The sequence below is a fragment of the Aptenodytes forsteri genome, unplaced genomic scaffold (genome assembly GCF_000699145.1).
Source record: "Aptenodytes forsteri isolate BGI_AS27 unplaced genomic scaffold, ASM69914v1 Scaffold15, whole genome shotgun sequence".
Lineage (NCBI taxonomy): Eukaryota > Metazoa > Chordata > Aves > Sphenisciformes > Spheniscidae > Aptenodytes > Aptenodytes forsteri.
The window spans coordinates 12574607-12594579 of NW_008795129.1; the positions used below are offsets into that span (position 1 = coordinate 12574607).

The 19973-nt window shown below is 44.6% G+C and overlaps 1 protein-coding gene across 1 annotated transcript in view; it reads left to right on the plus strand.

The window, feature by feature from the left end:
• The first annotated feature begins 216 nt into the window (after positions 1 to 216).
• The window catches only part of CNNM2 (cyclin and CBS domain divalent metal cation transport mediator 2), a 125440-nt gene continuing 105683 nt past the window's right edge, over positions 217 to 19973 (plus strand). The window contains exon 1 of the mRNA XM_009277833.2: positions 217 to 1137. Coding sequence (XP_009276108.1) covers positions 243 to 1137 — 895 coding nt within the window. The 5' untranslated portion in view covers positions 217 to 242. The remainder of the gene's footprint in view (positions 1138 to 19973) is intronic.

A 19973-nucleotide genomic window follows, 5' to 3' on the forward strand; every position in this document is an offset into this window, starting at 1 on the left:
GTGCCGAGGGGCCGGCCGGGCCCCCGCCCTGGGGTGAGACCACCTGGATCTACCACGACGGCGAGGACACCAAGATGATTGTGGGTGAGGAGAAGAAGTTCCTGCTGCCCTTCTGGCTGCAGGTCATCTTCATCTCGCTCCTCCTCTGCCTCTCGGGCATGTTCAGTGGCCTCAACCTGGGCCTCATGGCCCTGGACCGGGGTGAGACCACCTGGATCTACCACGACGGCGAGGACACCAAGATGATTGTGGGTGAGGAGAAGAAGTTCCTGCTGCCCTTCTGGCTGCAGGTCATCTTCATCTCGCTCCTCCTCTGCCTCTCGGGCATGTTCAGTGGCCTCAACCTGGGCCTCATGGCCCTGGACCCCATGGAGCTGCGCATTGTGCAGAACTGTGGCACAGACAAAGAGAAGAACTATGCCAAGCGCATTGAGCCAGTGCGGCGCCAGGGCAACTACCTGCTCTGCTCCCTCCTGCTGGGCAATGTCCTGGTCAACACCACGCTTACCATCCTGCTGGACGACATCGCCGGCTCCGGGCTGGTGGCTGTGGTGGTCTCCACCATCGGTATCGTCATCTTTGGCGAGATCGTGCCGCAGGCCATTTGCTCTCGGCACGGCCTGGCCGTGGGCGCCAACACCATCTTCCTCACCAAGTTTTTCATGATGATGACCTTCCCGGCCTCCTACCCCGTCAGCAAGTTGCTGGACTGTGTCCTGGGCCAGGAGATCGGCACAGTCTATAACCGTGAGAAGTTGTTGGAGATGCTGCGGGTCACCGACCCTTATAATGATCTAGTCAAGGAGGAGCTCAACATTATCCAAGGAGCCCTGGAGCTGCGCACCAAGACAGTGGAGGACGTGATGACTCCCCTCCGAGACTGCTTCATGATCGCTGCGGAGGCTGTGCTTGACTTCAACACTATGTCTGAGATCATGGAGAGCGGTTATACCCGCATCCCCGTTTTCGAGGGTGACCGCTCCAACATCGTGGACCTGCTCTTCGTTAAGGACCTGGCTTTTGTGGACCCCGATGACTGCACTCCGCTCAAGACCATCACCCGCTTCTACAACCATCCGCTGCACTTTGTCTTCAACGACACCAAGCTCGATGCCATGCTGGAGGAGTTCAAGAAAGGTGGGCTCGTGCCTGTGGCGGGGGCGTAGGGGTGCTGCTTGGTGGCGATGAGCATCTACCTTCCTACGGCGAGCTGGCTGGGAAGGCGAGGGAGCTCTGCAGAGAGGTCCTCTCGGGTTTCTGCTTGCGGAGGGGTTTGGAAAGGTGCATTCAGGACAGAGAGTAGCCTGTGTTTAGGCATCTGCCAGATCTGCCCGTTCTCTGGGCCAGAAAGCTGATACGCAGCTGGTATGTGCCCCCGACCTCTTTTCCCCACTGCACTGGGATGTGTGTGTGGGCATGGTGCCAAGCAAGGTTGTTTTCTTTCTTGCTTTTTCCACTCATCTGTCCATTATAGTGAGAACCGCTGACGGGAATCCGCGCCCGTTACTTGGCTGTGTCTTCTCCGTGCTTTTTCAGCTGGCCTGACAGTGAGGAGTGGGTGGGCTGCTTGGGTAGGTCACCCGTATCTTTCAGGCTTAGTGCGCACACACGTGCTGAGATAAACAAGGCGTTTTAGCTCCATTCATAGGCTCAGCCGGCCAACTTCAGCTCTGTGCTCATGTTCCAGTTATTTTGATTGACGCTTTGATCTTGTAACTCATAAATAGTTTCAGGGTCTTAAAATACATTCGAAAGCACCTGTTGGTGCTGCACTTCAGAGTTACAGGTCTCTTTTCCTAGGCTTCCCCCTGCCCCCAGGACCACAGGCTCAGCAAAGACGTGATGCTTTCTACCTCTCCTGTGTATCGTGTGTATTAGTTGCATCAGAAAGGGGCTGAGGCTTTCCGGCCCCGTCTTAATTCTAGGAGGTGTTGACCTGACAAATGCATCTTAATTCCTGTTAGAAGCTTTTGCTTACGAGAAAGGAAGAAACTTCTTTTGTTTTCCTCTTTAAATCTGTTCCTCTGTGCAAGCCAAATAATAATGCTATATGGCCTGTGCAGGAAGGTGCTTTCAAAGAAATTGTTGAGTGAAATTTCAAACAGATTGGGTGTGTGGACTCCCATGCTGGAAAACTGAAGGCTGTTGGAGTGCCATGGAGCTGTTCATACCCATGGAGATCTGATCAAAGTACCGCCGGGCAGCTCAGTCCCTGGGAGATGATCTGGCTGAAAGAGAAGATCTTTACAGCTGCACTGACCCCACAGTTAGGCTAACGGGGGATATTTGAGTTCACCTTTTATAAACTGCAAAAGTTACCTTGAAAAGAACTTTGTAAATTAGTGAATGATCTGTCTAGGTAATAAATTTAAATTACCACTTAAATTTCAGGTGCTGTTTAGTCCACACGCTGAGCTTTGACAGCATGGCACTTGATCTCTTTCTTCCGGCTTAACTCAATTTTGGGGATTTGGAGGGTTACCCCATTGGTTTCCTCATCTTTAGTTCACCTTCACGGATAGAAGGTGAACATGCTCTGGCTTTTTACTGGCCAGTGCAGCAGTGGTTTTCTTTCTTTCTGCCTCTGTGTAGTGATGGGGAAATCTTACTTGGGTTTGGAGCTGTTGAAGGAGAGGTGAGGGAGAACCTCCCTTGGCTGTGGTTTCTGCACTGCAGGATCTGCAGCTCAGATCCAGGAAACTCAATTATGTCAGTTAACTGTTGGCTGGTTAAGATGGATTTCGCTGCATGTGCGGGTGTAGGGTTCTTCTCCCCCCCCCCCCCCCCCCCCCCGACTTGTGTTTTTTCTAGTTTTGTTTGTAGCAAGGTGTCTGAAGAAATGAGTATTTTGTTGGTTGCTTTGTTTCCCTTGTCTGAAAGAGATGAAATGCACTCCTGTGTGTTAACATAGGAGTCCTTTTATTTAATAGCTTGGAGAATTAGGTGCGCATTTTAATCCTGCATGTGTGGCTAAGCCAAATATGCCTCCTTACAGTTCCTGAAACTTGTGCTTAAAATAGGCTTCTTAAAGTTCTCCTGTGTGGCTTGGAAGGTGCAGACCAGAGATTGCTTTCTCTGGTAGCCAGAGGACTTCCCTTCCCTGTACTAGGAAATGTCCCAGTGCTACAAATCTAGGATGACTTCCTAACATGTGTGTTCCCTCCTGAGATCGCTGTGTCCTGGAAGAGTCTCTGTAGTTGTGAATTAATTCAGGGTAGTTTGATCATACTTAAATGTTTGCTCCAGAATAGCTATGCTGGTTGGTCTGTATTGAGAAGCCCTGGTGTTAGGACCAGCTCTGTCCTAACTGGTTTCTCTTTAAAAGTGCAGATATGGTGGAAATAAATGGCTTCCTTTGTGTCCTTTGAAATGAATGTAAATAACTGATAGCTTGCTTGATCTGGCATAGCGCGGTGTCTTTTGCAAGAGTTCTTCAAACTTTCTTCTTCAGAGCAACCTTGCCAAATTCCCGTGAGAATGTACAAATTAAGGGTGAGAATCAAATTGCATGTCACTCTCTGGTAGAGGTTGAAAATAAATAAGCTTACTGTTTTTAATCATTCTCCTCCCACCACATTGACCTTCTGCTGCAGTAGACTTGCTTCAAAACTCACGTGTATGTCTTTTTCCACCCAGGGCCCTGCTACCGCTGTTCGGTGCAACGAGCAGCTCATGCGATAGTGCTGTCAGTTGAATACTTTAATCTGTTTAAGCAGAAAGGCTTGGGTTGTTTGTTTTTTTTTTTTTTTTAAGGAGTTTGGTAATTAGCTGGGTAGGTGGCGTTCTGAAGCTCACTTTTTGGGCAGGAGCAAAACATACTTAAGCTTAACACAGAATGAAGGCTTAGGAGGAGGAGATCAAAACCCAAGCATGGCAGGATATATGTCCTTATGCTGTTGCAGAAGATGAAATGGGTAGTTCTGTACTTGTTCTGGTGCTTAGGCTGAACAGCTGGAGGATTTGGTGGTGAGCCTATTATTAATGTTCTTTGCCCACAATTGCAAAATAAGTATCTGTTTCACTTCTCTGCTGCCAGGCAAGAAACTTAATTTTAAGAGAGAGCTGCAGCACATTCCTGCTCCCTTGTTGCTCTAATCTCTTAAAGTGTGAATAAACATGATTTCTGAAGCAGTCTGCAAAAAAGCTTCTCTTCTAAAAAGCATTGTTTACTTACAAATAAATAAATAGCTTTTGAAAGAGGGGCAATTTTCTATTCCCATCAACAGACCTTAAACCTCTACCAGCACTGTCAAATCTATTTGCCTACAAGTTGAGCAGACTGAGCGTTTAACTTACTCGAATTCAATCACTCAAATTTAATGCAAGGAAGTATAAGGTACCCTTTATACTGGCCTAGGAAATGACCTGCCTGACTCTGTTCAGCGCAAAGAGATATCTCATTTGAAATAAGTCCACTCCTAGCTAATCTGACGTTGGCCATTGCTGTAAAAGGGAGCAAGGCGTTACCTGTTCCAGGACTGATTTGTGTCCTGGCTCCTACGCTGTGGCAGGGAGTGAATGAGCGACAAAAGTCACTTTTGGAAAGAAGCTAGTGAACTGTCTCCACTGGTCTCCTTTTTCTTGTTGACAAGTGTGTGGGCTTGCTCTCCCTAAAACCCCCCCCCCCCCTTTTTGACAGTTTTCCTAGGTCTCTGTTCAAATGCTCTCTGGCACTTGCTCTTGGTGTTTTTCACAGGCAGATTTCTGCATGTGTGATCCTAAATCCAAAGCGTTCTATTTCTAGCTCCCTGCCTGCCAGAGCTACAGGAATTCAGCTTGAAAAGCCTCATGTTGTAATACTAGTATTTTAAGATTGGCCCACTTTCTACAGGCCGTTGTACGGGCTGCTTTCCTGGTGGCCTGGCCTGCTTCAGAGGGCAGCAGTTTCTCAATCGGAGTCCTCCTTATCTGGGAACTTTGAGTCATATGTTTGGATCTCATTTATATCTGTCTCCACTATTATGTTATACTGAAGATCAGAGTTAATAACCTGTTACAAAGAAGTCACAGTAACTGTGTGCAGAAGTTCTGAGCTCTTGTTTGCTGAATCACATGGCAGCCTTGCAAAAATTCCTAGATTCTTTATTAAAATCATTGCCAACTGGACATTAAAAGATTTTTTCTTTCCGAAAAACCTTGTCAGATTTAACTTGATGATCTTCTCTTCATGCTCTGTTGATCTTGTATTGTCTGTTTTTAATAATGTGTATGTTTGGTGGCTATATTTAGTGTGGACATAGGACCTGGAGGAAAAACATTGTCCATTTCTTTTCTAGTTCCTCTTCCCCCTCCAAAGAAAACTAAGTCCCAGCAACCTGAACCCTAAACCCCTTACTTTTGAGGGAGCAGAGAAGAATACGTAGACCTGCTTACTCTTTTGGGCCCATAGATCCTCTTTTTGGAAGCAGATAGGACAGCAAGCGATTGGTAGCCCAGGGATCCAAAGTTCTGCATTACTGTTGTTGGTCTGAGGGTTTTTTTTTCTGTTATTAGGTCACTTACCTTTCTGGTACAGCTCTAACCCAGGCTTGTTGGTGGCTTCTTTCCTGGTCCCTTTCAGGTTTTATGGTTTCCCATCCTGGTGAATCTAAGTCCAGACTTCCCATGAATAACCTTTATTTAATGGATCTGAATGCTCACTTTCTAGTTTATCTAACAGGTTGTCTGTCTCCTGAGCCATTTTTCTGTGTAAGCCTGTGACTGCAGCATTACGAGAAACTGGAAGAAACTACATAAATCCCTTCTGGGATTATCAAAGGCATGTAAAACTTCTTCTTGGAAAACAATATCGTTTTCAAGGCTGCTTGGCTAACAAAAGGCACTTCCTCTGATCCTTTCGGGGAAATTCATATAAAGGAAAAGGTGTTGAGGAGGTCCAGCGTGGAGACTTTTTTGTGCGAAGAGAGTAGGGGAGTGGTAGGAGAGGGAATTTGCCTCTCTTGTACCAAGATACAGAAGACTTAGCATGATATGCCTGCAGATTTGTTCCCTGAACAAAAATTGCATGTGGGGGTGGGGGTTGCCTCGTGACAAACTGTTTCTTGGCTGTCTGACAGTGTAGCACCCGCAGGTACTGCGCTGCCAAGAGCTTTGCTGGCCTGGCAGAGCTCCTGGGGGATGCGTGCTCGTTCCACTGGAGAGGAGCGGATGTGGGTTACTGCAGGCAGCCCTCCTGCTGGTATGCTGAGGGGGAGGCGTCAAGGGGAATGCATCGGAGAACAGCTCCAGTTCTTACTGGGCTCCCTACTGTGAAGCTTTTTTAGGGACCAGGAGAAGAAGAGACGCTGCTGGAGAGCAGCGGTGCTTCTTCACCCTGGCCTTGGTGAGGAGCCCAGCTGGAGGCTCTGTTCTGCTGCTGAGAGTAGAAAGAAACATGTGGTTCATGTGGCTGGCAGGGAGAGGAGTAAGTGAATTAAACGGCTGGAGCAGTAGAGGTTTGAATATGACGTTCGGGTTGGGTATGATTCTTGGATTGCTTTTGAACTGGCTGCTAGCAACTCATGTCATTCAACAAAGACAAGAAGTTGCCTTTTCCTCCCCTCAACTGTTTGCTAAGTTAGCAAATGCTTTCTTGCACTGAAGCTGATGGGAGTGAATTCCACCACAAGTGAACCATGTTCCTATCTGCTTTCTCTGTGTCTGTAAAGGTTATCTGTAATAGGCACAGATGTAAACGTCAGGTCAGTCTGTGCAGCCAGCAGCATTTCACAGCTGATTTTGGAGTAGAATAGAAAGAAGAGGCAGAATGTCAACTTCTGAGCAAGTTCAGTAGTGCAGGAAAATGATCAGGTAGTTTAACCATTGCAGTATTCTTCCAGGGCTGAGATTTTTTTGAGTTTCAGTATTTCTCTGCCAACATGAGGTTCTGAGGAGCAGAACACTTTCTCGGTGAACTTCAGTTGACTCTAAGGGTGTAAGAATGACAGCAAATGCTCTGCAGTAGTACGTGTCTGACAATGGCTATGGCTGCTTAGAGAAAGTATTAAAAAAGAGCAAATTTATTTGTTCTTCTCATCAGGCTGCGATTCAAGAAGTTCTGGAACTAAAGATACTGTCTTTATTAAATAGCCCTAGATGCCTCTTTCTTTCTGTGAGTGTGTCTAATCAACGCTGAACCTTTGTCAGCTCTTGCACATAGACAAGCAGCAATAGTGGGGTATCTCCTGTCAGTAACTTTGTAGTGCTAGTGGCAGGAAGAGGTGGATCTAAAGGTTGCATTTCTGATTGTGACTTCTGTATGAAGCCATCCAAAGGTAGGTTTTGTTTTGGCAGGCTGTGATATCACTCTAGCTGTCGTTGAGGAAGTGAGGGGGTTAGCCACCTCACACTTCATACATGTTATGAGCCCCAGTCCCCTCCCTTCTTTATTCAAGGAATCATTATAGTGAGTGGGAGTACTGGGGAGGGTTACTAGGTCACTTAGCTTGGAGCATCAATGCCATTAAACTGTAGACAAGATCTACTCATCTTCCTGGTGTTGACTAGTGTCAGATTTTGTCTTGCTCGCTTGGAGGGCAGACATTCTAGTGCACAGGAATTAAGACCTGGAGAATTTGAAGTCTCACTACTTCACCCCTTCTAAACACTTTGCAATGTATGCTTAATATTAAGAGTCATAAGTGAGTTTTACAGCTGCTTAGGCACCATCAAGTAGGCCTAGAATGAAAGGAGTGGCTGAGCAGTGTGTTGAATGAGTCTATATCTCATCCTGCCGTGCTTTTCCCGTTAATACTTAACGAGAGCTCACTTTTTCATTAGCGTATGTGCTTCTAGAGATCTGTGGTGCAATTGCCAGTCTAGATAGACCAATTGCACTTCTAGTATTGAGTCCCTCCCAATTTCACTAATGGAGCTTGTAAAACTAGCCCTCAACACAGAGTACTCCTGTACTCTGAACCATACCCTGGTGAGCATGACCTGGCACTCTTGTTAATTTGACAAGGTCCTGAAATACAGCCTACCAGCTACAAATAGGAGTGTAAATACTTGGTGCTAATGAGCTACAGCCAACAGCACATGGCTAACAGTTCCAGATCACGTGGATGATCCAGCCTGGCTCCTGCCAAGGTCACTGAGTCATTTCAGGACTATCTAGTGATGGGTTTTTGTTTCACTTTTCAACAATATATAATCATAGAAAAAGAGACGCAAAAATCTGTCATTAACCTTCTGGTGGAATCCACCTTTTCCCTTGGCCTAGAAATCAGCATGGCCCAATAGTTGCTGGCAGAAGAAGCTATGCTGGGAATAAACTAGGACTAAGTGTGATGGAATACAAAGCATCTGTGAGAAGGGCATGAAAAGTAAAGCTGGTTAAGGAACTATAAGGGGAAGAGGTGACCTAGTCACCTCAGTGTAGGTCTCCTTACAGAGAGGTGGGTGTAGGGAAGAGAAAGGGATGGCCTGGAACAGGTAAGTTGAGAAGCCCCTTGGTGTTCTAAATGGCTTTTTGTACAATGTGGAGTAATGAAGTTGTGATTCTTCAAAACATATTGTTATGAGTTGAGGCAGAGAAACTAAAGTCTACTAAAAGATTTCCCATAGCTTTTAAAAACAAACAAACAAACAACAAAAAACCCACCAAAAAACCCCACTAATGTTATGACTCCAGGACATGCAACCATACTGTGTCTTTCACAAAGTGGGCTTGCAGGAAGCAGGTCCCTATTTGACACTCCAACTTGAAACACGAAGTTGCAGTATCAGAAGGACAGATGGCAGAGAGATCCATCAAGCTTGGAGAGAAAATGGATGTTCTTTTGACTTGCCGCTGGAGTTGCATGTACTGAATGTACTTAACACAGTGGCCAGCTCTGCTTATCTTTCCATTCTTGGTCCCCAATAACAAAGAGGCTTTGATTCTTTCCAAACTTGCTTTCCTTTTTTGTCCTCCTTTACTCAAAAGTGCTCTCTTCCCTGTTTATGGCTCTGTCTGTAGTAGCTTTCCACTCTGGAGAGTCATGAGTAGGGGCCCTTAGAGGCCTTAGAGCCATTGTTCTCGTGTTTTGTATTAAAATTGCCTGTGAGTCTTCCAGAATTTTGGTGGGCAGCCAGTTTTCACTGAAGAGAAGAAGGACTTTCAGATTTTGCCACACTTCTGTGTTGTCTATGGGATATCATATGGGTTGACAACTGTGTTGTTTTAGTACACAACCTGTATATGCGAGAGATGTTTCTTTGTCTGGGTTGGCTGGCATGTTGGAAATTAGGATTCTTATATGGGTGCCTGTGGTTATTTTTGTGATTTAAAGACGAGTCAGTCTTGCTCTTTACCTACCGGTGATGATGTCTGCTTGAGAGGACTAGTGAAAGAATACTAGAAAAGCAACTTGTCTTGTAACCAACTTGTCTTAAAATACCCAAGCCCTAGATTGAACAGAAACCTCAAAGCTAAGAAAACTTGTGTGAATTGGACTTACTTGTTGTCTCTTTGTATTGAAGCATATACTTGTTGGGTATAATAATTTCAGTGTTTAAATATGAAGCAACAGCCCTTCTCATCAAGGAATTGTACTTTGAAGGGCAGAGTAAGTGTGATGCCTGTCAATCTGGGAACTGAAACCTGATGACTTGAGGCCTCAGGAGTTATAAGTTAACGCGATTCTGTTGCAGTTACTAATTAACCAAGCAAGAGCTTTGCTCCAGCCAAAGGAGCTGGGGCCAGAAGATGAGCACATATATTTAGTACAAAAGATCTGTATAGTTTTGTTTTCTGTAATGCTTTCCATTGGGATTGCACCATTCTTTTGCTGGCAGTCCTGAAAGGATCTGCTGCTCAAATAAGAGCGGTGTTGTAACATGGCTCTCTGCAGGGTGAACCATGCCATCAAGGCCAGGCTTCTACTTGCTTGAGATTCTCTCCCACACCAAGCATGAATGAAAGTTGGTGGTTTTTTTTTTATAGTGAGTTTTTTATGGTGGTATAATCTCTTACAGTGGTATGATGGAGCCATTCATGACTGTTGATCTTTGTGGAGGTGAACAAGGCTTTATTTTCCCCACAGTCCATGGGTAATGAGGGTAACAAAATGCTGACTCTGCTTTAGTTGGATACCCTGCTGCCAGCAAACAATTTTAAGAAGGATCTTGCCATTTCTGGTTTCCTTCCAGTACTCCACCTCCTGCTTCCAGAAGATTGTCCTGCCTGCCCTTTGCACTGGGCGGTATCTTTGTGGAAGTGAACAAGGCTTTATTTTCCCCACAGTCCATGGGTAATGAGGGTAACAAAATGCTGACTCTGCTTTAGTTGGATACCCTGCTGCCAGCAAACAATTTTAAGAAGGATCTTGCCATTTCTGGTTTCCTTCCAGTACTCCACCTCCTGCTTCCAGAAGATTGTCCTGCCTGCCCTTTGCACTGGGCGGTTCAAAGTGCAGCCCTTGGCTGGAAGTGATCCTGCAGGATCCCTTTCCATGCAACAGTTATGTGAGGACAACGATGATCAGTTGCCCACTTTTATTGCTTGTGAATTGCTTGTCAGCAATTTCTAGACTCTACAAAAAAGGAAGAAAATCCGCCGGTGTGAACTTGTTCTTGATAAAAACTTACAATCTGGCATTGAAAGTAGGTGTGGCTGTAGGTTTTAGGCAAGCTGCAGGCTTAGTTCTTCCTATCTAGCCTGGGACATCTTTCCATTGGAAGCAAGTACAGCTCTTACAGTTGCAATTCCCGTACACAGCAAGTGCAGACAGGGGCCTCCAGTTGATATTACAGGGCATCTAGTAAGAGGCTTCAGTTAAATTTTCTACTAGTTAAGGTAGGCCTAAATTGTGAACTAGAGCTATTCAGTAGCTCTAACTTGAACTCCAAGGGACATCACTCAGTTTTTGCTTCAAGGTGGATAAATTAGTGTGATATGTTTTGCTATGTGAATTTGTGTGGGTTTTTTCCCCTGCTGTGTAGCTGAGGTGTGCGTACAGATAAAGCTTTTTGTCTTTCAGCTTTTATTTTAGTGTCTTGATGTAGTATGTGGGGAGGGGGGGAGGAAGAGTCTCTCAAGATACCAGTTATATGAAGGCTCACTGCCTAGTCTTGCTCTTCTTCCAGCAGAGGAGAGGAGTAAGGGATGCCTCACTGGAAGCTGGGGCAGTGGTCCTGTGAATAGCTCGCTATATGGTCTACATGGTTGTAGCTGTATGGGATTTATGTTGCTCTTCAGATGTGATCTGGTCTTTGTTGCATGCTGGTTCCCTGCCCTCATGGGGAATAACTTTTATCTTCTTGTTGATACTCTAGTTTGCCTGGAGCCTTTTGGAGTGGTTAGGCTTGAAAACACTGATAACTCCACAGTTGAATTCAAGAACTTCACACTGCTCACTGGGAGTATTTTTTTTCTTCTCTTAGTGTGGAAGAATTGCTTGCGCTACGTGAATGGGATTTCTCCCAGAGAAATCAAAATCCCTATCAAAATCATTGTCTATTTCTCTCTTAATGAAAATCCTGCACAGTGTACTTTAGTCTCAACATCAGCTACTAAAAGTTTGAGTGCTCACTTGCAAAAGAAATGAGAGACTTTCTTGTATCACATGTAGAGGAAAGCCTACTTCTGTTCCTTCTATACTAGCGTATTTGTGTTTTCCTGTGACCTTTACAGAGATCACAACACGCTTAAAGCTTCATTCCCTTTCCATCTGATGGAGCCTGCCTCTCTATCATAATCAGGACTGACAGTTTTTAGGTCTTTCTGTTCAGTTGACAAAGGCCCAGGGGGGATTATGATCACTAATGTGGAATTGCTTTGCCAGTAGCTTCTGGTTTAATCCAGCTTGTGTTGCATTGTCTGAAGGCTCCCAAGGAGAACCTGGAAATGGAGAAGTTGCACAGTTCACCCTGTAGGCAGTCTCAGTGGGGGGTGAAGCTTCCCAACGTGGGAATCCCCTGAGGTTAGAGCTTGAGGAAGGCAGCTGGGGCAGTGAAAAACTTAATTACCTACATAATGGATGCAGTCTCCAAGAACTACAGCAATCTGTTGCTTGATGCCAATCATAGGGTTGAACCTGTGAGTGCAGTTGTAGTGCGTGCAGCCAATGTGCAAGCGAATACAGTAGCTTTCTTTTTTCCTGCTTTCTCCAATGCCCCTGAGTTTAAGGGTGGGGATGAAGGTTTCCCTGTGCTGTGTGATGCACTACAGATGGGAATCCCAATCTCTGCTCCTCCTCTCTGCAGGGGCACACCTGTTGTGCATTGGATGAGGTGTCTACCAGGAGAGCTCTGATGTCAATGGGTCTATTCTGTTAATGTTTTTTTGCTTTCCAGAACAGCTGTTTTGAATTTTTCAGTTTTTGCTGTAATCTTTGAACAAGCTTGCTTTTTTTTTGAGAGAGAGAGAGAGACTGGGGAAGGATGTGGGGTGGAGGGAAGACACATACATTTGAGTGTCAAGGGCATTTTAATTTCTGATTCCTGGCCTGAAAACTGGGTTTAAACTTGTTGCTTGCCCGCTGTTTGAACATGGTCCAGTGGTAAGAGGCTTTAATACATTTCTTCTTTGCAAATCATCAACCTCACATCTTCCAGTAAAGGAAAGAATTTGGGAGTATAGCTTCCAAGAGTAATAGACCTCTCAGCCCCATGCAATGCACAGGCTCCAACCAAAAAGTTCCAAGGAAAATATTCAGAAAGGGGGAAGTTGTCTAGCTGTATCCCTGACGATTTTGCATTTAAACTCTGGGGCTTTGCAGAGAAATCGGTATGCTCTTTTTTTCAGATAGACATGCAGCCATCCTGGAACTAGTAACTATGCTGGAATATCTTAATCCAAGCATAGAGTAGATAAATTAACAAAATATCTCTTATTTCCCAAGTTTATATTGGTGATGCTCTGTAGTTTGCCATTTTTCCTGCTATCCAATTAATATCTAGCTGAAAACACACTTGGAAGTATTGGAGGCTGCATCCAGGTACCCTGCTTTCTACTTGCATCTACTTCCTGATCTGTAGAAAGAGCTGAGTGCCTTGAAGTGCTTGAAAGGCTTAAAGGAGGATGCTGAGCAAAGAGCCACCATGAGGAAGCTGGTAGGCTTGGGGACTTGGGTGGCATTTATGCCGAGTCTGGGTCTACATCTATTTCCTCTGAAAAGCACTAAACCGGCAGTGTCCTGCCAGTTTTTAGAGGAAGCTTCAACGTGAACATTCTTTCAGGAGGGAATGAAGTGCTTTAAACTCAAGAGATTCTTTTAACAAATGAGGTTATCTTAACCATCTTCTCCAGCGCTGCTGTTAGTTGTTGTGACAAGGAATGAGTGTGTACTGTGATTAAACATGTACTCCCACAGCTAAAGGCAGCATGCAGTTTCTGGGAGCAAGAACTCTTGCTGTGGTAATGCTCGTGAACAATTCTAACAAAAGGAATTCTCATCTCTGTGTTTTCTGTGGCTTTGAGGATGACTGGGATATAAAAAACCTGAAGATATGACTGGATGCAAAAATTCCTGCAGATAGGAACAGATTATTTTTTTAACCTCATAAAACTGAGTTTAAAGCATACAGGAGATTTAATTTTCCTACTCCTGTTTGTTTGTTTCCTCCAAAATGGAAAAATGACCCAAGGAAATCAAGGGCATAACTGCTTCAAGTGAGTTGAGAGTTGGGCAAGGATAAAGTGGAGGGTTTGATCTTTTGGATTTCCTAGTGCTGTCCAAAGTTGCATATAGACTGCGATGCCTTCTCCTTGTGCTTCAGTTACTTTACTCTAGAATGAGGACTCATTTTTGTCCCCTTCCCTTGTATCAACTGAATGGTTTTGTGGGAGCTAGTATGTTTCAGCTTTTCTCCTGTAATTTAAGGTATATAATAGGAGTTTGGTTTAATCTTCATGTAATAGCTTCCTTGCATGATGATTGCAACTTTCTTTAGACTGACAGTCTCTCCAATGACTCAGATTTTGTTTCTCTTGCCCTGAGGTCCTTGGCTGTCAATGTCTTTATTTAGTGTTTTCACTCTCCTTTCTGCAGATCAATGTGTAGTTCTCCTGGCACTGTTTGTTGGCAGAAAGTGAGGAAAATAAGAGAGACTAGGAGACAGTAGCAACAGATGAGATGAGGCCATCCACTAGGCAAGTGTGTGGAGACACAGTTGGGGTGAATGCCCCAATGGTTAATGCTTTGTTCTGTGTAGCTTTATGGGTACTAAAATTGCTCCTGTAAAGTTCATAGTAAGAGGTTAGAAAGCACCTGACAGACACAGGGGGTTTTAATCTACTATTTTTTCCTTACTGTGTCAGAGGTGCCGTTTATCCTTTTATCCTATGCTGCTTGGCTTTTGTTTTTAGACAGTTTTAAAGTAATGTCTAGTTTAGGATTGATTATGAACTAAATATTTTTCTGTTTTGCTGGGCTGAAAACCTAGTAGGCAAGTCTTTAAGTGGCATGCCTGTTGTTGCTTAAATTCCCAGTCTTGAGGGATATGCAAGTAGCTCTCCTTTTTTCTTGTCGGTGACAAGGTGGTAACCAAAGTATGATTAAAAACCTTGGCTCCCTCATGAGCCAGGAAGTCTTGAGCTCTATTCCTTGTGCAGCTGGAAAGTTGTTCTTGCACCATGGGCAGGTTGGTTACACCAGAGGCTAACATAACAGTGTTCCTCATTGCCATCCACTCCAAGGAGTCTTGAGCAAGCTGGGTAAGAGGGATGCAGTGGTATAGATCCAAGTCTGTTCTCACTGCTGGTGAAATTTGGGATGAAAAGGATGGCTTAGTTTCTGTGTGTGATATTGTGATATGGGGAGATAGCAGCCCACCAACCTCCTATTTGTCAACAGTTAAGGGGGTGTGCAAGATCTGTCCTTTTGATAGTCCAACCCTGCTATAGGGTGGTGCAGGCTACCTCCCTGGTATGCCACTCATTCTGTCCTGCTTTTTCTGAGTGTATTGGCAGGGACTGGATTCTGCCACTGCTCTGATGGTTGTGTTGGGCCCATGTGCACGTCAGGGTCTAGGCTGGACTCGCCTCCATGACACAGAATTGAAAGAACCTGTGTCCTGTTGATACCATTATCAGTACGTCTCTTCATGCTTCTGTTAATGACTGATGTCTGATTAAAGTGTCTGTTACTGCAGAAGGTCAGTGTTGGACTTGTAATCAGGGGCATGATTGTGTTGTGCTAGCATGAAGAGTTCTGCTGCGGTTGTGATCATATTGATCTGTCTAGCTCCATCCTGGTTCTTTATTGTTTTTTTTTGACATAGGAGGTAGGAACAGGATGGAGGAGCTGAGAATTTTGCTGCTTGTCCCATTCAGAAAGTGAATGTGACTGGAACTGTGAAGACATGATCCATTTTCTCATCCCTCTCTCGGGGCTTAGGCTTGTGCCAGGAAGGGGTGGACAAGGACTAGTTCATCCTTCTTCCCTTGACTGACTAAAAGAAGAGGTGAGTGAATGGTGTCCTCCAGTAAAGTGTGAATTCAGAAATTTCATTGGAAAAGTTGCTACCAGAAGTGACAGAAATAGATTTCTAGTTTCAGAGAAAATTACTTTTCCTTAATTTTTAATCCCTTTGTGTTGGTACAGGGAGACGAAGGGAGTGATGGTAGGACTAGGTAGGGCAGCCTTTGAAGGCTGCGCAAGGAAGAGATGGGAGTGTTGCAAGCTTTGAGTTGTTAACCTTTTGAAGTCGCACGGGGTAGATGTCTCATTACCCTTGCCCCAACGCATGCACATTTTTACCTGTGACATACCAAGCAAATTGCCTTCTGCCTCGGAGATGGTGAAGGGTTGTTAAACCTGTTTGGCTTCGAGGCAGTCATTCTGGGGATTCTCTTTAATTGCACGCGTGAGGGTCAGGAGGCCTGCAGAAGCCACCCTCCTTTTCCCATGTCTGGTGTCCGCTCTGCAGGACCAGCGCTTAAGGCAAAAGCTCCTGTGTTGGGTGGGGGGTTTTAGTAAGTGCTTACAAAAATAGTGGTAGATCGTCCCTCCAGGGTCAGGTAAGGAAGCTGCAATGCTTGTGGGGAAATCTGCAGCCACATTGAACAAGCTAGTGACTTCTCACAATAGGGAGGGTGCTTGAGTACAATGTTTGAAGATCTTATTAGAGAAATTGTACATTAAACTAGGTTTACGTTTGATTTAAAATTTGATACTAAATTCTTGAAGCAAATTGTCATGTGTTTCTTGTTTTCCCTATGAGAATAAACTGTTTTTAACATAAGGGACTGACTGCATTAGTGTCTGTCAAAGTGCTGACTTCAGCATGAAGAAACAGGTTATCTGCATCATGTACACATAGATGCATCTTGGCAGTGATCATGTTTCTTGGTACATAGCATGTCTGTAGTAGGTGACAATAATACTGAACAAAGCTATGAGCACTTCTATTTGCTTCTTTTTTTTTTTTCTTTTTTCTTCCAGCTATTGCAAACTCCTATGAGATTGCTGAGACAAGCCTGGGTATGGGGGTGGTCAAGGAGAATCCAGAAGCTCTGAAAAGAGGGAAAGTGGGAGAACTGCAGTTGTTCAGTGCATGGGAGAAGGTTAAAGCACAAAATACAGAAAAGGGAAACTATCATAGAAAAATAGGGGGGAAAAAAAAAGTAGAGAGAGTAAAACCTACTGATGAGAATAATCACTGAAGTATCTGACCTCCCTCTGCTGCTCTTGTCACAGCTAACACGCTCCTGACTTGCTGTTTGTGCTTGCCTGTGTTTTTGGTGTATCTCAGTGATCCATTTAATGTTACTAAAACAGGTGCCACATAGACACAGGCAAATGAGCTTTCTTCTTACTGTTCCACCAAAGGATATGACTCATTGCTGAAGTGATGGTTCATTTAGCGGAGCACTTAAACTAAAAGTATGGAAATTGTCAGGGTTTCCAGTGATAACTATTTCCTTTGGATATTTTTTGTGTTATGGACACAGCAAGGAAACTTTTGACTGTGGACATTGGTCTATTAGGAATTGACTTGTAGTCATAAGTTTAATTTATGTGAGCCTCATAACGCAGGTAACTGCTTGGTAGTGGAAGTTGAGCTAGATTTGAACCTATAGAAGATTATTGACTTGACCTTTTAATCTGTCAGCTCATTCTTCACTCCTGTTTTCTCTTTGGATGTTGTAGTTTTGCGATGTTTTTGGAAAGGGTACTGGGAAAACTTGCAAACATTTTTCAAACAAAAGATGGTTTGTCTTCATGGCTGGGAGGGTTCATTTGGACACTTGCTCTGAATTTTTTTTTTTGTTTGGAAAACTGAAGTTCTTAGAAGTTAGATGGCCTTGGCTTTCTTTGTTCTTTCTTCTGTCTCAGACATCTGTATCAGCTCTCTCACCGAGCTCTTTATCTTACTTGGCTTTTCTGTGGATGCCTGGAGGCCTTGGCTCACATTCTCAAGAGTGTCCACTGGTTCAAGAAGCCATCGCTGCTATCAAATTACCTTGACAGCTGTTGTCCCATTTCATATTTGCCATCCCCTCCCCCTGGCTCCCTTGTGATTTTTGGCAGAAGCTGTGGCTATTGAGCAATAAAACTTGGATCTGAGAATCCTGTTGCTGGTGGGAAAATGAGATGAGAGCATACTAGTTAATGCCTTGCAACTTGACTTCTTGCTGATGTAAAATCAGTAGCATCTTTATTTAAAAACAAAACCTACCACTAGCTACTCTGTGGATTGAGCAGATGGTTCATCTACTGTTCATCTAGAGTTGTGCGATAGGTGCTGGTCTCTTAAAATAGCACACTCTATACCAAGTTGTATATGACCAGACAAGCTTTTGATTTGGAGTCCTTGACAAATGCCTGTGCATAAGGATTGCAAAACAGCTAGGGTGCTTGTGTTAATGAAAGTAATCCGTAAGGGCACGACTGACTTTGTCTTGTTAGTTTTATTGATGATCCTGCCCCTGTGTAACCTGGAACAGAGCTCCTGTAGTACTATTAGTAGACTTTAAAGATGACCCTGTAAGAAGCAATTGGTCTTGCTTGGAATTGAATTAACAAAATGTAGAGATAGCATTTGGGGGCTCTTCTTTTGTGTGTGTTTGGGGATTTCATTGCCATTCTTTTAAATGCAACCATAAAACACTTCTGACAACTGACAGAAATGGTGATGATCTTGGGACCAGCCATCGTAAGAGAGCTGCCATCTCTGTAAACCTCTCCTTTTAAGATGTTGTGTGTTTCCTTTGTCAGTTGTTTGAGAAGTTGGCTGATGCATGGCATGCTTTAATCTCTACTGATCATTCCTCTTGTCTCTGTTGGAACATGTCAGCAACTAAATTTTGTGTAACATACTGGAAAAATTAGGAAGGAAGGAGCAGATCTTAATTGGAAAGATGACTGACAGAAAACAATTAATGTATCCAGAACACTCAGTTCTGAGGAACACATATAGGAAAAGCATATAAAAAAAATTATTTTGCTTGCAACGTGTATGATTTACTAGCTGATAACATCAGTGTGAAATGTAAAGCTTGTAAAAGTCTGGACCAGACCAGCCTTAATGCATGTCTTACAGCTCCTAAATTACTGTGCCAAAGGGGGAAGACTAGACTCCTACTGAAACCTGTGCTGCAACCGTTTCGTACGTGTCTGCGGAGAAGGGTATTTTAAGCAGTTGGTGAATAGTTCTGGTGTGTGTGGAGTGAAATCATGACTTCAGTCAGTGGCTGTAAATTTGAGGGCTGGCGCCTTGGGGCTCCATCCTGGTAGGAGCCGGTGGATTGTGGCACATTATGTGGTCTCAGGTGCTGTGGAGTCCTCCCGGGTCATGCTGAAGAGGAGCCAGGGATGTAGTGTGACCAGCTGTGAAGTCAAGGGGGGAAAACTCAGAAAGCATAGGGTCAAAGATGTCCTCTGACTTTAGAAAATCACAATTACATCAACATTACCCCCTGGAAAAGAAATAGAAGTAAAATAGAGAATGGATAGCATCTAGGTGAAAAATGCATGAAGGATCCCTCCCCTAGCTGTAACGTTTGAGTTGCAGGGTGGGATGCACGGGTTTTCTGTTGACATGTGGGGCAATAACTTCTTACTGACTTTTCTTTCCCCCCGAAGGAGAACAAAAAACACTCAAGGCCTCAATTTGGTGTACAACTTGATTAAATTTTTTTTTTTAAGAGAAAAAAAAAGTGGCAGTTTATCCTCCCTGCCCCGCATCCCTTGCTATCCTGGCATTTAACACAGGTTTAAACAAGGTGCTCTGTGGTCTGGTCTCTCCATGGAGATCGCAGAAAGCGCTGGAAGGCTTGAGCTTCCTGCGATCCCTGGCACGTCTTCCGTTACGCAGCTACGGTTATTGTAGCAGTAGGGGACTTGTTAGTTTTCCAACTGCAGTTCCCAGAGAACGTGTCCGCTCTGTGGTGTAGACTCCTGCATGTTCGGTGTTAAAATAGTTCTATAGCTTTCAGGCATCTTGCATTTCAAATATGGGTGGAGAAACAACTGTTGGCCTTTAAGGCAGGGGTTTCAAAGCTTTTTGATATCAAAGGCCATGTTGACAACTTGGCAAGCGCTTGTGGGCCCAAGTGCGTTAGATCTTTAGGATAGGAGCTGAGTTGCTGCAGGCATTGGAAAGGATGTTTTGCATTGTTTAAATGTATTGTCAGGTGTGTTATGCCCTTTCTTTGCAATGTGGCTGCTGAAATGTCTCCTCCTTCCATGCTAGGCTTGGCTCACTTTCCTGTCACCCAGAGAAGGGGTTAACGGTCTGCTCCACTTCGTGTCTTGCTGTCCAGTCTCTTCTGCTTAAACTTGCTTTTGTGGGGAATCCCAGCTCCTGACCCCTCTGCTGCAGTGGCTCATGCTGTGGCTGCGGAGAGTGGAAGGGAGCTTTTGGGGAACGTGTTAAGCTCAGCCGGCAGGTTGCAGGGTCTCATCAGCATCTCAGCTGTGAGTCCTTTATAGCCTTCTCCCTGGTGTGGGAAGCAGGTAGGGTTCTGCAAACCCAGGAAAGCAGCCAGTTCTGGCAGGGCAGAGCTTGTCTATCCTGGTCAAGATCTCAGAGGCCTTACCAGGTTGCTTGCTTGCTGACTAAAATAC